At 39.9% G+C, this 15,661-nt stretch overlaps 1 protein-coding gene across 6 annotated transcripts in view; it reads left to right on the top strand.

The window, feature by feature from the left end:
* The first annotated feature begins 50 nt into the window (after positions 1-50).
* The window catches only part of LOC111599682 (band 7 protein AGAP004871), a 41,310-nt gene continuing 25,699 nt past the window's right edge, over positions 51-15,661 (top strand). For 2 of the 6 annotated variants that reach the window (XM_023315428.2, XM_023315409.2), the window contains exons 1-2: positions 1,279-1,759; positions 8,729-8,828. In XM_023315428.2, the coding sequence (XP_023171196.1) occupies positions 1,709-1,759; positions 8,729-8,828 (151 nt within the window). In that variant the 5' untranslated portion in view covers positions 1,279-1,708. Of the gene's footprint in view, positions 84-180; positions 354-413; positions 652-1,278; positions 1,760-8,710; positions 8,833-9,573; positions 9,590-11,883; positions 11,900-15,661 lie in introns of those variants that run through there. The other 4 variants (XM_023315434.2, XM_023315418.2, XM_023315451.2 and 1 more) reach the window with 4 other exon arrangements.

The raw sequence follows: 15,661 nt of genomic DNA, 5'->3' as shown, positions 1-15,661 counted from the left end.
CTTTAGCTTTATACAGAAGCAGCTGCTAAAATTTTTTAATATCCTATTTCAAAGCTCATGATATGCGCCAAGCAGTGCAATTGGTAAGTTCTGACGTTGCGTCTCATGGCAATCGGCTTTCGTCTAGCTACATACGCGGCACATTTGAAATTCAATAACAAATTTAATTGCAATTAAAAGGTTAATGCTGATTGCAGTGTGCAAAAAATGTCGACAAATAGCAAAGCGTGTGAATTATTAACGGAGTGCCTGGAAACGAAACAGCTGCACCCAAGGACATGCGAAAAATATCAGCTTATCTCCTCCATACGCCACGTTGAACAAACACAGCACAACTTTGACATTGGCCACATGTATATTTATTTTAAGCACACGATTTGGAGTGCATGCGCTAAAGGTTTGTTTTTTTCCAGCCATCCATATTTGATATCGATGGGCCCTGCACGCCCACAACTGGTAAAGTGTGAGCCCCTTGGCCTTTTCACGGCGCTAATGACAACGTCTATTTGCCACAAATTGTTGCATGTTCGATGGTGGTTCAGTGTGCGCTCGCTGGTCAGCGCGTAAGGACATCAGAAACAGGGACAAAGCTTGTTGACTTGCCGTTGTTTGTTTGCTTTTTTGTTCGACTGTTGCTGCAAAATGGGTTCGGTAAGCCAATTGAGATCTTTTTTGTTGCGTATTTACTTTAGCTCGGGCTTAGACAAAGCAAGACGAGTGGCGCAGAACAACAGACCAAGCTTGAAGTGTCGTCGCCGCCTTCGTTAGCTGCAAATTATTTACAAGTGCAGGCAGGCCAGCAACTCAGACTTCAGCTGCTGCAGCCATTGCGTTCCACACGAAACCAACTCTAAACAAAAACCGTGCGTGGATGCTGTTCGCGCGAAAAGCTCACAATTCAAACTTTAAATGTGTGTCAAGTTGTGAAGTTCGAATCCCTTATACACATTCCAGCAGCAGTAGCAGCAGCCGCAGCAGCGCAGGAGTCGTTGCCCCTGCGAAAAGCGCGCCGGCGCTTAGAAGTATGCTACAAAATGTTGTTGCCGCAGCTTCTGCTACTGCTGCTGCTACTCTTAGCGGCTGCTGTGTGCTCGTCGGCAGCTGTCGAACTTCTGTTTGGCCAGTGTTTTCTCAATTTTGTCATCTTTGCTGTTGTTGTTGGCGCTTTTTTAGTACAGCCTGATGCTCGTGCTGGTCGCTTCGTGCGCTTCAGATTGCCTCGGCCTGGCTATAAAATGTTTTGTTTTTCTGCAGTTTGTTGTTAGTGCTGAACGGTGAACGGGCAGCATTTGGTTGCCATCATCATCATCAACAACATCTCTCGCACAAACACAACACATTCAACCAGCGTACGAACGTCTGCCTGTTTATAAGACGCTATCTTCACAGCTCTCCTATGTATCTCTGTATCTATGTGTGTGTGGGCTAAAAATAGCGCCCAAAATCAAGTGAGCAACAAAGCAGCAGCAACACAATAAACAGGCAAAGACAATCAGAGCCAAAGGCCAAACCATAACAGAGAGTGCAAATTGTATAAAAACAGACGGAAACCGACGAATTTCACTAAAGTGCAGCAACCACAACAGGTGTTTCAGCTTTAATTACGAATTAATCGACAAAACATTTTCGACCAAATACACACACACATGTGTGTGCCTGTGTGTGTGTGTGTGCTTAACTGATTTGCTGCTCGCACGTGCAACAAAAGATGGTTGAAGAGTTTCTAGAGAAATTGCCCGAAATCGACACACGTTACGAGGTAAGTAGCGTATCCTGCTGCTGCGGCCTTCTACTTTTCAGCATATGCTGCAAGTTTCGCTGCGGGTAATCGCATTGCCAGGACAATGGTCCTGCCACACGCACAGCCCGCTGTGCTGCTGAGCCACATAGCAAATGGCAAATAGCTAAAGTGGAGCGCCTTTTGTTTCACAGCCGAGCCACCTGCGCGACATCCTGTCGTCCTTTTATCCTAGCTTAAGCTGCTGTCGCTGCTCCCGCTGTTTGTTGCCTTCTTCAAATTACATTTCCCATATTACGCGCTTCGAGGCGAATGTAGGCCGGATATTTAATCAGTTTGCAGCAGCAGCATTTGCTTTTCGACTTTCGCGAATGCAAGTTTTAGTCAAATATTTGACATTTCCTTCAACTTGCGCTGAGCTGGCTTTGGATCAGCCAGCTGACATCTATGCTACAGCTGCCTCAGCAAACTCTGCATGCAGCTCAAGTAACTAATTCGCATTGCAGTTGAAACTTGTTTTATTTGCTCTTCAGTTCAGTTCATACTGAGGCGAGACTAAGTTGAAATAATTAGAATTTTGTTCTCTACTCTTTTGTTATGAAGCACAGCCTTTGAGCTGCGTGGATGTGCAAATATATAGCCCTACAGCTAGGCTCTACATAGCCAAGCCTAGGCACAGCTACAGCTGATTTGCCACTTTTGATGCTTTGAATTTGTAATCGATTCGTGTTTAGCTAAGATTTTTGATTCGAGCTGAACAGCTAAAAATTCATTTCACTCAACATATTAAAGCCTAAATTCAGTGCGTCAAGCTGCCAAGTGAAAGTCCTTAGACAAATGACAAGCTTTAGCTGAAGCTCTTAATTTGCTTATACGGCCTTTGCCAGTTTTTCTTCTCCCTTTCATTTAGCAAATCTTTAGTTGACATGAAGTAGCTGAAAGCAAAGATTAGAATTGTCAGCTTGCTTGACTAAAAGGCAGAGTTATTTTAATATATGCTCAATCAGCTCATTATTGATCGAGCCTAGTTAAACGCTTCGCAAACTAATCAAAAACTAATTAAACTCTATTGATTATTAGCATTGAGCGCCATAAGTTCAAATCCCCAAAGTGTTTCCTGCAATCTAGCAATCTCAATCCATATCAACGATATAGGAAGAGACAACGTGAACTATGCCAAAGGCAAAAGCCGCTGAGAGTTAAGACAACAGGCGACAGCTTAAAAGCTAATTAGCGCACTTGCGAGCCGGGTCATGAGGGCCAGCAGCTACAGCAAGTCAGGGCCAGCAGTTTAGCGCGCACGTTAACTTTATTAGCCACAGACAGCTTGCTATATACATACATACATATATATATATATATATATATATGTATATATATATATTAGTGTGTGTGTATGTCTATGTCTAATCAGGCAATGCTTTTTTAACAATGGCCATTCACAAGCCTTTTATGCCCCACTAACTGGCGTGCAAACAATGCCTGTAAACTAATAAACTTGTGAGGGCATCTGAGAGCTATGTGTGTGTGTGTGTGGGTGTGGGTGGGTGTATTGCCTGTGTGTGTGTGCGCAATCGCGATCAATAAAAGTTAATTATTCAATACAACAAGCTATAAACTTTCACTCGCACTAATCCAAACACAATGTGTGCTTCTATATATATATATATAACTATAAATCTATATGTATGTGTGTGTGTGTGTGTGTGTGTGTGTGTTTGCCGTGTGAGCCTTTGTTTGCCTTACAGCTGTATGCGGCAAGCTGGCAGCGAGGCAGCTGCCCCCACCCCTCGCGCATCGCCTTGCCTTTTGGTCGCTTTGTCAGCTGCGTTTGTCGCTGCGGTCGCCACAGTCGCCACAGTCAACAATTTAACCGTTAATTTACATTACAAAGTAGCTGCCACAACCACCAAAATAACAACAACAACAACAACAACAACAATGTTATTAAACAAGCGCCCTAAACTTAAAAAACATTTTTCAACTGACTTTATAAAGTTCAGCTGGACATATGGCAAAGCTCAGCGCTTGGCCTACAAGTGCTAATGCACTGAGAGAAATCTTTTGCATAATTAATAAATATAATATAGTATTCTTATGTTACTTTAAAGTATATGTTTCAAAGCGAGTCTATATGAAAAGTGAAAGCTTGCGAGCAAAGAGACACTTGCAGCTAAAAGCTAATATGCCCGCTTAGCCTAAGTGAGCGGGCATGCATAAATAATAGCACAGCAATAGTGTGACTTGTGTAAATTAACTTAATGAGCTTGTATACTGTGCTATTTAATGAGCTCATGAGTGCATAGTTGGACTACAAAAAAAGGAGAAGAAAAAGAAATGAAAAGAAAATTAATTATTTAGTAATTCTAACTAATATAGCTCTGACTAAGTATGGGCATACAAATTGTCTATCATTCATTCAAAGTTCACTCTTTTTTCTTGCCGTGCAGCCAGTGCCATTTGCGAGCTAATTGAAACTCAAATGTCGCGCCACAAATTGTGCTCAAGTTTTGCTCTTTAGGCCACAAATTTATTGAATTATCATCAGCAGCAGCATCCGCAGGTGGCAAAAGAAAGTTGATGAAATTTATTTACCTACAGCATTACGTATAGATTTGCTGGCAGCCAGCTGCGACTGCTGCTCTGTTTATATGCAAACAAAAAAGCAATTTGTGTGAACATTTTAATTGAAGCCTAGTCCACAGCTACCTGTGTGATACACTCATATACACACACGGCTATGTAGCTGTTGGCATGCAGCCAGAAACTTTGACAGCTCGTGTGGCACTGTGGCAGGCAAATGCTCGTTGAAAACTTTGTCACATTCTGCAGGACGAAAAAACATTTTCAATATGCAAAAGTCGTTAATATGGCAGGCGCAGAGGCGTGGCATGCCACTTCTCTTTCTCTATCTGTACTTCTGCACGTGGCCTATGCGTAACATGCTGCATAATGCGTGTTTAGATCAAAATTGAATTGCGCATTTTACATGGCGTATACGTGATGCCCATTTTGACAGCCCGCAACGCGTCGCGCCTCGTCTGGCTGCGACAGATTAAACTGAAAGTTATTGTCAATTCGGCTGAAAGATGAAGCCGATAGCCAAGACCAAAAAATGAAAATAAATCATTCTGCGCATTGCTGGCCTCTGATTTATGGCCAAAGAGCATTTGGCTATTTACTGTCTGCATGTTTTGCATTTATTTATGCTATTTGCTTTTGGCCCCCAGCATTTGCAGCTAGCAAAATGTATAGAAATTTGCAATTTTATTGCTTCATTATGGAGACGATGAATGAATATGATTCATGAATAGCAAACAGCATGGAGAGTGCTCGAATAGTTGATTATTTGTACTTCATAATTGTTATAAATTTGAAGGAGCTTGGCCTGGCTGAACTACCTTTAGTCTGCCTCCCTCTCCCACTAGAATTTAAATCACATCAATCAAGTTCTATTTGTTTTCATATTTTTAAATGCATTCGAAGTTGATCGATTGTCAAGGATTGAATTTCAATTAACAAATTGAAATTTTAGCGATTCGATGTCATTTTTTAAGCTCCTCAACTATGTGAAATGTTTGGCATAACTTTTGAGACTTTTGTGAAAGTTTTTGGCATAAATTGTAATCAGAAAGTGAATCAAATCCATGGGAATGGAAGGTTAGGGTATAAGGGCTTAGTAAACATGTCTTTAACAGGCAGAAGAAGGCGTGGCAGACATCTTAAAGTATATAAATTCTGAAACAGAAAGATGAGCTGAGTCGATATAGGCTGTGTGTGCAACTGTTGTTTGTTGTGTCTGCATAAAGGCAGCGCAGAATGATTCGTATGACAGCTCCACGCAGGGCTCAGGGTATATGCAAGTCAGGCACTCCCTAGGAAGCTACTACTTGTAACAAATGCATTGCTAGAATTTGATTTATTTAATGGAAATTCTTCAAGAGCCAAGTCAAGCTAAGTTAAACAGGTTACAGCCATATTAAGCTCGACAGGCTTTGCTTCTTCTTCATCATCAAGCCAACAATTGCTGACATGAAAACATTTCGATTTATATGTTAGACTACGTATACGTAATAAGATTTAAAGACTGAACTGCATTTGACTAAGTTAGAGTTATTAAAAGCCTGATTTAAAACATCTTTGAACTATGAAAGCTCAAAGAGTGCAATCTTCTTAACAAAGCATTCCAGATAAGACAGAATATATAAAATATCTATAAATAAGACTTATTTGTCCTTAAGTAGCGCTTACTCTAAGCTCCAAAAAATATGCTAACTTCAACTAAGGGCGCCTTACTTCATGCTTCAACGTCACAACTGCTCAATATTCAATCAAACAAACGATGCCATGAATTGCTAAACAGTTTATTTGCAGAGTATCAATCATAATTGCCGCAATTTAATTCACATTCCATGTGCTGTCCTTGTTTGGCCCGTTTAGTTAGGCAAGTTTTCATACAAAACGTTTTATCTGCTAATTCCCACATTGGCTCAACGTTCAGCTGGGCCAAATGCGTTTATTACAGAACTAATCCTGTAGGACAATGGCCAACTCGGCTCACTGCAAATTTCATTAATAAATGTCGACGAGCGCACAGAAAATAATCCATTTTACTCAATGCCCCCAACGAGCAGGGCAAAAAGGCTGTGGGGCACGGAATTGTGACTGAGAGGCAGAGAGAGGGCGGCTGGGTGCGTGGCAATGGGAAGTTGAGGGCGAAAATGTGGCAGCTGAATGCAAACAATAAACATTGAAAAATATCACAGCTCGACGGGTGAACGCAGCAGCAGCAGCTGCTGCTGATGTTTACGCTGCTGCAGGCACTGCAAAGCCGAAGCCAAAAGCCGGGCAACATGCGGCAGGGTGGGGCGCGGCGGGGCCAGCATTTAAAACCGCATACGGCAAATGCTTTTGTTGGCACAATATGAAAAGTGCAAAGGGAACAAAAAAACACAATTTATCTACTTCATATTTTTTGGGTGAAACAACCGCAACGAACAGCACGAAGAGCTGTGTGAGCGCGTGGGCCGCACAAGTGGATTCATAAAGCGAACAATCACAAAAAAAATAAACCAAAGCAAAGCAAATCTTTACCGAAGATTAAATATCCTTTTGTGCTGCATGTGCATATAAAGCAGATGAGCCAAGTATTGTCTCGATTGAAATGTGTGTCAATTGTTTCAATGCGAGAGGTATGCGAGAGTGAAGGCATTCGCAGTGTAGTCTTGAGTGAATCATAAATTAAATATATTTAAATAAAGATTTAGTTTGCAGTACGCAAATACACAGATGAAGCTAAATGCCCTAAGCTGAGATGAAAATAATTTAAAGTAAAATAAAACTTCATAAAAAATATAAAACTTCATTGTAGAAGAAAATTCTTCTCGTTGTTTGTCATTTTATGAAAAAAATAATATTTTATGAACTTGCTAGAGATATAAAAGAAACAATATATATATATATGTATATATATATATATATATAGCTAAAAAGAAGAATATTTTTCTATTGCTCTTATGACTCAATAGTTCTGCTTCTGGCTAATGCCAGCTACTCAAGCATGAACCTGGCATTGAGGATTACCTCATTCGGGTCTCTTTATCTACAATGCTGACGCCAGAGTAATTGATGAGCAACCTTAATGTACAAAAGCATCGAGGGACAACAGAAAAAACATTCGCTCCAATTACACGCCATGACAATAACGATAAGTTGTTGTTAAGGAAAGGAATTCACATTACTCTTAGATAAAAATTTTAAATATAAGACGACGATCAGTTGAGCATATGGCGCTTCAGCTGTTTGACTTTAAATATTTTAAATATTTTAGCTAAGCTCATATTATGCTATTTTTGTCCAGCTTTAAATATACAAATAATATAATTCTCTTCAGCTTACGACAGTATTAGAAAAGCCCTGAATTCCTAAAAAAGTACAGAGTTAACAAAGTCAACTAAGCTTATTAAGTTTTCATATGTTCCATAAAGGCTCAACAGCTCCGCATACCTTGTGAAAGTGTATTGAGCAAAAAGAGCAGCAGCAGTATATGGAAAATGCAGACAGTCTGACATGCTATGAGGTGTGTCCATGTTTCAGGATAAATGCAATTTGGCTGCCGTACACGCTGCTAATTAAGTTTCCAGTTGTGGACGAAGCTCAACTTCGGCAACCAGCGCTGACAAATTTTCCAGTGCAGCAAAAGTTTTTCAAATGAAAACTCATATATGTTTGTATATAAGATACTTTCCTTCTCTTTTTTTGTGTGTGTGTTTATATATAGCGGGTATATTAGTTTTGCATAAATGTGGCTTAAGTGCAGAGGAAGAAGAACATCGTGGATTATATATACTATATATTATAGCTATGAAATTTAGTTAGAGATTAAACAGATTAAATGGAAATATCGATTTGATATGTCTAACCATAGATTAATAATTTTTTATTTATTTATTTTTTCACTTTTGAATTGTAATTTTGAAATTTAATTTTCTTGACTAAAATTTTGAAATTTTTGCTGAGAAAGAATTAAAATTTTTTTTTTTAATTGCTGTTTTTATTTGCAATCTGTCTTATACTAGACAATAAACAAATTTGTTAACAATAATATTATGTAACTGGATGGCTTGGGCTCCAATGAGATCCATCCACATATTTATCTACTTTACATATTTATCTATTACTGTGGGGTATATATATATATATATATATATATTAATAATTTTTTATTTATTTATTTTTTCACTTTTGAATTGTAATTTTGAAACTTAATTTTCTTGACTAAAATTTTGAAATTTTTGCAGACAAAGAATTTAAATAACTTGAAATATTCGATAGTAAAAAATGTAAAAATTCTCAAAATACAGCAGAACTTTGAGCACTTCTAATGAAGCTAAGTTGTGCAGTGGCTTCAGTTTTCACAAGACACACAGTCATATGCCAGTTCATATCTTGGCTGTCAACTCATCCATGTTTATGCGATCTCTTTTGCAGGATATTGTGCCCATGGAACAAGTGAGCTCGATGGTCTCCAACGGTGGCGGCAGCGTAACCATGCAGCGCGACGATGAATACCGAAATCGCATCATGAAAAGTAAGTGTGTCAGTTCTCTATGAATATATATATATATACATATATGCATATATATACATATAAATATATATATATGTGTATGCGTGTATAAACATGTGTATGTTGTGTGTAGAGCACCCGAACCCCATACAGAAAAACGAAAAGCAGCCAACCTCACCAAAAAATAAACCCCCCTCCAAAGAGCCAACATATATAGAAAAGGTAACTGCTTCAGCTGCGGCTGCTGCGCTGCTGCATTTTGGTTTCTTTGCATGGGAGTATTTAACTATCCCTGACCTACTGGCTTTGCAGTTGACATAGTTTAATCCGGCAGTCGCAGCAGTCGGCAAATAAATAGCATTTCACATTTCGCTTAGCCGTATTGCACGCCCCTCCACATGCCCCCAACCCCCTCCGCCCAACCCCTCACACATGCCTTGCATGCGATGCCTGCATGGATTAGAGACTTAGTTCTAAATACAATATTGCATTACATATAGATTTACACACACACATTTATATATGTACAAATATATTTATATAAATAAATAATTTCAACTAAACATTTCATGTTGCTTGCCCAACAAATTCGCCGAATTTGGAAAACGCTCTCTGTACAAATTTGCATAACAAACAAATAACAAACGCATCATCAACCAAACAACCAACTAAAATCAAAATAAATAAACAACCAACCAAACCAACTAACCAACCAAAAAAAACAAAAAAACCGCTTCTCTCTCACAACTTTCTCGCTCATCTGTAGTACGTAGACTTGGTGAGTGCTAAAACTAATTGAAATTGAAATACAATAAATATTTTTCATTTAATTTCGTAAATTACACAATGAATACATGCGTATGTATTCGCCTACCGTAAGTATAAATATTCTATGAATTTTCAATTTGCATCTGATTTTCCATTATATTTTTGCTCAGCAATTGAATTAGTTTAGCCAAATTGCAAGCTGCAAAGTGCATTTACATAACTAAATCATGTTCTGCATAAAGTGCGCAAACTTGCGTTTGTGTGTGTGTGTGAATGAGTGTGTGGGTGTGTGTGTGTCTGTGTGTGCACAACACATTAGGCTAACATTTGCTAAGTGCTTTGCAACCATAAAGTTGCGTCTTGTGGCCGAGCAAACTGTGCTTAACTGTGCACTGGGGCGTATACTTGATATTTGTTTCAGCTGCTAAGAGTCTGTCTCCCTCACTCGCACTGACTGTATCTTCCTTTGCCTAAGGCCGTAACGATGATTATATCATGATAAGTTTGTCCACACACAAGCGGACAGGCGACATCTTCATTTGACGCTTTCCAGTTGCTCGTAATAACAGAACACATAAACCATCATCTGCACTCGACTCTAATGACCAGTGCGACCTGCAAATAACAACGAAGCTGAGCAAATCATGGCCTGCAAATACCCTGTAGAGCATAGGGTTCTAAAACTAAATAAAACTAGGATGCAGATTGATTTCATTGGCAGGCAAATTTATCTCTATCCGTCTTCATTCGATTCTTGTTTGTCTTATTTCTTCCTCCTTGCCCAATCTACCCCGCCATTAGCTGTGAGCCAGGGCATCACAAAGCTGACAATGCACAACACAGTGTCGAGCATTTTTCATCATTAGTTAATTAAAGCCTGTCCCTTTGGTCTCGCCCTGACCTCAGCCTCTCAAATGAGTCGACCCGTTCGACTATTTAGGTCTCTAATTTAGCATTAACTGGGATCTTAGCAGCAGCTGGCAGCTGGCAGTTGGCAGCTGATACTCTCGTACACTCATTTCGCAGCGAGCGCAACGAAACCAAAAGTAAAACAAATAAATTGCAGGCTAAACAAAACGCAGCACAGCAAACAGATGGCCAAAATAAAAGAAATTAAAATTGCTAGACGGTCCACGGTCCACGTTCCACTTTGATGACCCGCTGGCCACTCGCCCCCCGCCCTCTCTCTATCTCTCTCGCTCTTTTCTTTACTCTGTCAACTGCGGCCGCAAAGACAAACACAAAACGCAGCCAAGGCTCGGCCCCTGGCGTTGGCTGCCAACCAATCGAGCACCACGAAGGAGCAGAAAGACGGCACAGCACAGCGCCTAGTTCAATGCACCGACTGAGCCTTGGCGAAACTTAAGAAAAGCGCCTAAGCCTCAAATACGAAAGAAAGAAAAACAATCAAGCACACTCTGTATAATACTATATACCCGCTTGCATTTAGCTGCAAAACTTTTCGTCGGCTTTTTCACTTAGTCTCTGGCTTTGCTGCTTCCCCTCTCCCCCTCCAGATGTGCCAACAAATATCTGGCCCGGCCCGGCAGTCGCTTATGAATTTTCAAGATAAACGACTGCCATTTTTTATCTTTTATGTCATGCCTAGATTCGAATATTTTATTATATTTGATTTTGTTTAATACCCAGCAATAAAAACTTGTTAAAGAGTCGACAAGCATAAATGCCAAAATAATATATGAAAAGTTACAAATTGCAATGCCAAACGGAAGTTTTTCTGGAAGTGAAAGCACACAAAATATATTCTCTTAATTTCTTTTTAGTCTAAGCTTAAATTTGAATTTAAAATTTGGTTATTTTAGAAACATTTTCAATCTGCAACTTATCAATTTTGAAAGTTTATATATTTAGGTGATATGCTCCAGTCGTGCTCTTAGGCAGTTTGTTCTCAATGGCTCTCAGTTGGCAAATGCTTTAAATTTGAAGCAGGCTTCAGGCGCACAAATTGTTCACAACTTTTGGCTGCTCGAAAGTTGCGACTTAGATATAAACGGAATTTGTAGGAATTTTTAAGTGTTGGAAAACGAGTGCTTAGAAGAGAATCGATTGAAGCAATTGCTACTCAATGCAAAAGGTATTTCAATGGCATTTGAATGTGAATACAAAAAGCATTTGGCTGGCGTTTAAATATATTAAATAAATATTCATAATTTCAAAATAGTATATATATACATATTCTTCTCTTTCTTTTGCTGCTAGAAGATTTTCCTTTGATTAATGCGCGGCTTGTTTTAAATGCCAACTTAAAAGCCCTTATTAATTAATGTCCTATTTCAGAGGTCTGCAGTCTAGAGTCGAGTCGAGTCGGTTTGAGTTTGCTAAGCTGCTGCCATTTTAGCTGCCATTAAAGCGCAATAATAGGCTCTGCCAGTGTTAGTCAACGTCTTCGGTTGGCAGCTGGCCAAGCGTTGACAATATGGCCAAAGTGGCCTGCGCCACTATCTATGTCTGCGCGTCCCTCTCTCCGTCTGTCTGCCTGTGTATGTCTCCGTCTGAGCACAATGGAGCAGAGAAAGGCATAGAGAATGACGCATTTGGGTGCAAGTGGCATGTGGCCTCATGCGGAAGTTGTTAATTTGACGCACAAAAGGCGTCGTTGTTGAGCACCAAAATGGGCACAAGTGGCGCCTCAGTGCAACAGGGCGTATACGTAATTACTCCTAGACTGACGTATATTACACAGCTGCACAGTCACAGTCACAGCTACAGCTGCCGCTGTGTATCGGCTCTGCCGTCTAGTTAACGTGCAACTTGTTGCCATGGCAGGCATAGGTCAACACTGGACAACGGCGCAATATCCAATAAGACTTTGCCAATAAAGACTGCGCAGTTTATTGGCAAATGCATGCAGCAGAAATGGGTGGGAAAAAAGACAACTTTGGGTGGTGCAGCTGGCTTAGGTGGTTCTAGCTTAACGCCTGGTGGCACGTAGCCGGCTGCCAGATGGCCAAACGAGCAGTCAGGTAAATGGCCACAACACAAACAACTAATTAAAGTAATTTATTCTAATTGCACGTACATTTTTTGCTCATTTTCCCGTGGACAATGTGTTGTTATTTACCTTTTCTCCCTTTATAGCCTATAAAAAGTCGTTTGTTTCCATGCGCAAGTTTTTATAGAAGTTAAAATAAATGAAATTGTGCTTAATACTAACAGTTTGTAATATCTAATGTTGAATTCATTATAGTTTTAAAAGCAAACTTATATATATAAATTTATATTTTGTATTTTATATATGTTTTTTTTTGCTGACTTTCCTTATCTGACTCTGATATACCCTTTTCCCCTTTCTATTTCTGTAACTTCATATGATAATTTCCATGTACTGAATCTATTGATCTTGCACTTCGATTTCTGAATCTATGTTTTCAATTTCTCTCGCTCTCTGTTTCTATCTCTCTCTTATATCTCACTCTTTATTCTTCTGACTGCTGTCCTGCGTCTTTCGTTCGCTCTCTCTGTATATCTGTCTCGTTATATCTCTCGCTTAGTTTCTCCATTTCTCTGTCTTCTTGTCTATCTCTACATATTTCTCTCTCTTTCTTTCTTTCTCCCTATCTTTCTCGCAACTTCTCTCTCTGTCTTTTTTCTCTTTATCTTCCTTTCTCTGCATATATATATCTCGTTATCTCTCTCTTTCATTCACTCTCTCTCTCTCTCTCTCTCTCTGTATCTCTGCCTTTATATCTCCCGCTCACTCTCACTATTTCTTTGCCTTCATGTTTATCTCAACCTCTCTCTCTCTCTCTACCTCGCAATCTCTCTCTCTTTCTCTCTCTATCTCCCTTTCTCTGCATACACATATCTCGTTATATCTCTCTCTCTCTCAATCTCCATCTCCTCCTCTCTCTCCTTCTCTTTCTCTGCATATATATATCTCGTTATCTCTCTCTCTGTTTCCCTCTCTCTCTCTCTCTCTCTCTCTCTCTCTCTCTCTCTCTCTCTCTCTCTCTCTCTGTGTATCTCTTCCTTTATATCTCTCGCTCACTCTCACTATTTCTCTGCCTTCATGTTTATCTCAACCTCTCTCCCTCGCAATCTGTCTCTCTCCCTTTCTCTCTCTATCTCCCTTTCTCTGCATACATATATCTCGTTATATATCTCTCTCTCTCAATCTCCATCTCCTCCTCTCTTTCTCTGTATATATATATATATATATCTCCGTTCCGCTCCCTGTCTCTTTCAGTCTCTTTTCCTCTGTCTCCTTCACTATCCATTACCCCATCTCTCCCTTATCTTTGTCTCTTCTCTTCACTACCTCTGTCTTTCCGTCCCGTTATCTCTTCAAACTCTTAATCTCACTTCCAGCTTTTGTGTTTTAATATTGAAATAGGTCTTAAGCAATTCACTTTAACAATTGGAATGCTCAGGTGCCACTTAAATAAATGCCTTGTTATTTACACTAAGTTTCTCAAGTTCACTCAACGCCTGCCAAAGAATAAAATAAAAATGCTGCTACTTAAATATTTACAATTCAATTTTTGAGAAGGCACAACGATAACGAGTCGACAGTGGGCTTTCAAATGTACACAGAGGTGGATTGCAGCGGCGCATTATAAAATATTCAGGTTTATGCAAGCATGTAAATGCCAACGACGACAGAGAGCGGCCGGCAGACAGAGGCAGAAGGAGAGAGAAAGAGAGGGCGAGCAAGTCAAGAGACTTTGCATGACTTTCACTTGCTGTGCCTGCCCACGGGAGCAACCGGTTGAAAGTCAAAATACTTTCAGCTGTGTGTCCTAAGAACATGCACAAAATGGCCTACTTGCCTCCTGCCACCTGCAACTTGGCCTGGCTTCTGCTTGACTTTTGCGACCAAGTCCAAGTCGAACATAATGAAGCATGCCACGGCGGGCTGTGCGGCAAGCCGCAAGGCCCGCTTACAATTACAGTTGCTCGGCTTTCGGTTCATGTGGTTTATGCCATTCTCATCTATCGCATCGTATAGATATATGTATATATATATATATATATACAGGTATACCATATCGTATCTAGCTCGAGGTTGATAGAAAGACACAAAAGCTGCTTTTGGCATTTAACATAACCGAGAGGCTGTTTTCCGTTCTTGCGACAGTGCATATCCTGCATCCTTGAGCTAAAAACGTATGGCCGCGCGTGCAGCCAAATCTTCGTTATGGAAACGTCCTTTGCATTCGAGCTATTAACATGTCCATAGCTGTCCAATTCCACAAATTGGTCGTCCATCAAATCGGAAGTCCCTACCCCCCATTAGACCATTGTACGTGACCGACGAGCGCAAACAGTGCACTGCACATTACGCAAAACCTGAGCGGGCTAGACGAGGGCTCGGCGTCCTTCTATGCAGGCAATAAATAAATTAAATAACACTAGACTTCAGTTTAGTTGGGACTGGTCTATAAACAAAGCTGGTGGTCGGTGCACGGCGAGCGCTGCAACTGCAACTGCAACAAAGCAAAAGCTTTCAAGTGCTTCAACACAAAAACAGCTATAAAAATAAAATAAATATAAAATTTAATTAAAAATAAAAACAAAGTGAACAAACCTGAAGCTCGACAGCCAAAAAATTTAATTTTGTTTAAATTAGTTTTTTGCGTGTTTCGCCTGCGAACAGGCATCGCCCGGCACATGAGCACGAATAGCCGCAGCAGTCAGGCGATTTTGAGTAAGCGAAAATGTTGTTGGCATTTTAATTAGAGTTGTGCATTAGTTCAAATGAACGGAGTCATTCAAATGAGCTATTGAACCAGTGCTGTGATTAGTGAATCAAATGTTTCCATAGACCATATTCAATTTAGTTCATAAGTTGTTGACTCTTTCAGTTGACCGTTTCATGAATCGTTTATGAGCTGATTTTTAGAATGTGAACTCTTGTGAACCATTCTCGATTCATAAATGAACAATTGATTAGCAAACCGAACTGGAGCTCACAACTCTGGTTGCATTTATGTTTATGAAATCGCCTTTGTTGCTGGGCGCATTTAAATAAATTACGAGTGCATTCGTACGCAAAGTTTGTGTGGCACAGAAACTTTTTAATAGAGTTCTTGGCTTGTGAAGCATTCGAGCGTTGCTTAAAGCGC

Source organism: Drosophila hydei, unplaced genomic scaffold (genome assembly GCF_003285905.1).
Source record: "Drosophila hydei strain 15085-1641.00,03,60 unplaced genomic scaffold, DhydRS2 tig00000283-arrow-arrow-pilon, whole genome shotgun sequence".
NCBI lineage: Eukaryota > Metazoa > Arthropoda > Insecta > Diptera > Drosophilidae > Drosophila > Drosophila hydei.
Note: the sequence above shows the minus strand (reverse complement) of the source record. Positions and strands in the feature narration are given on the sequence as shown.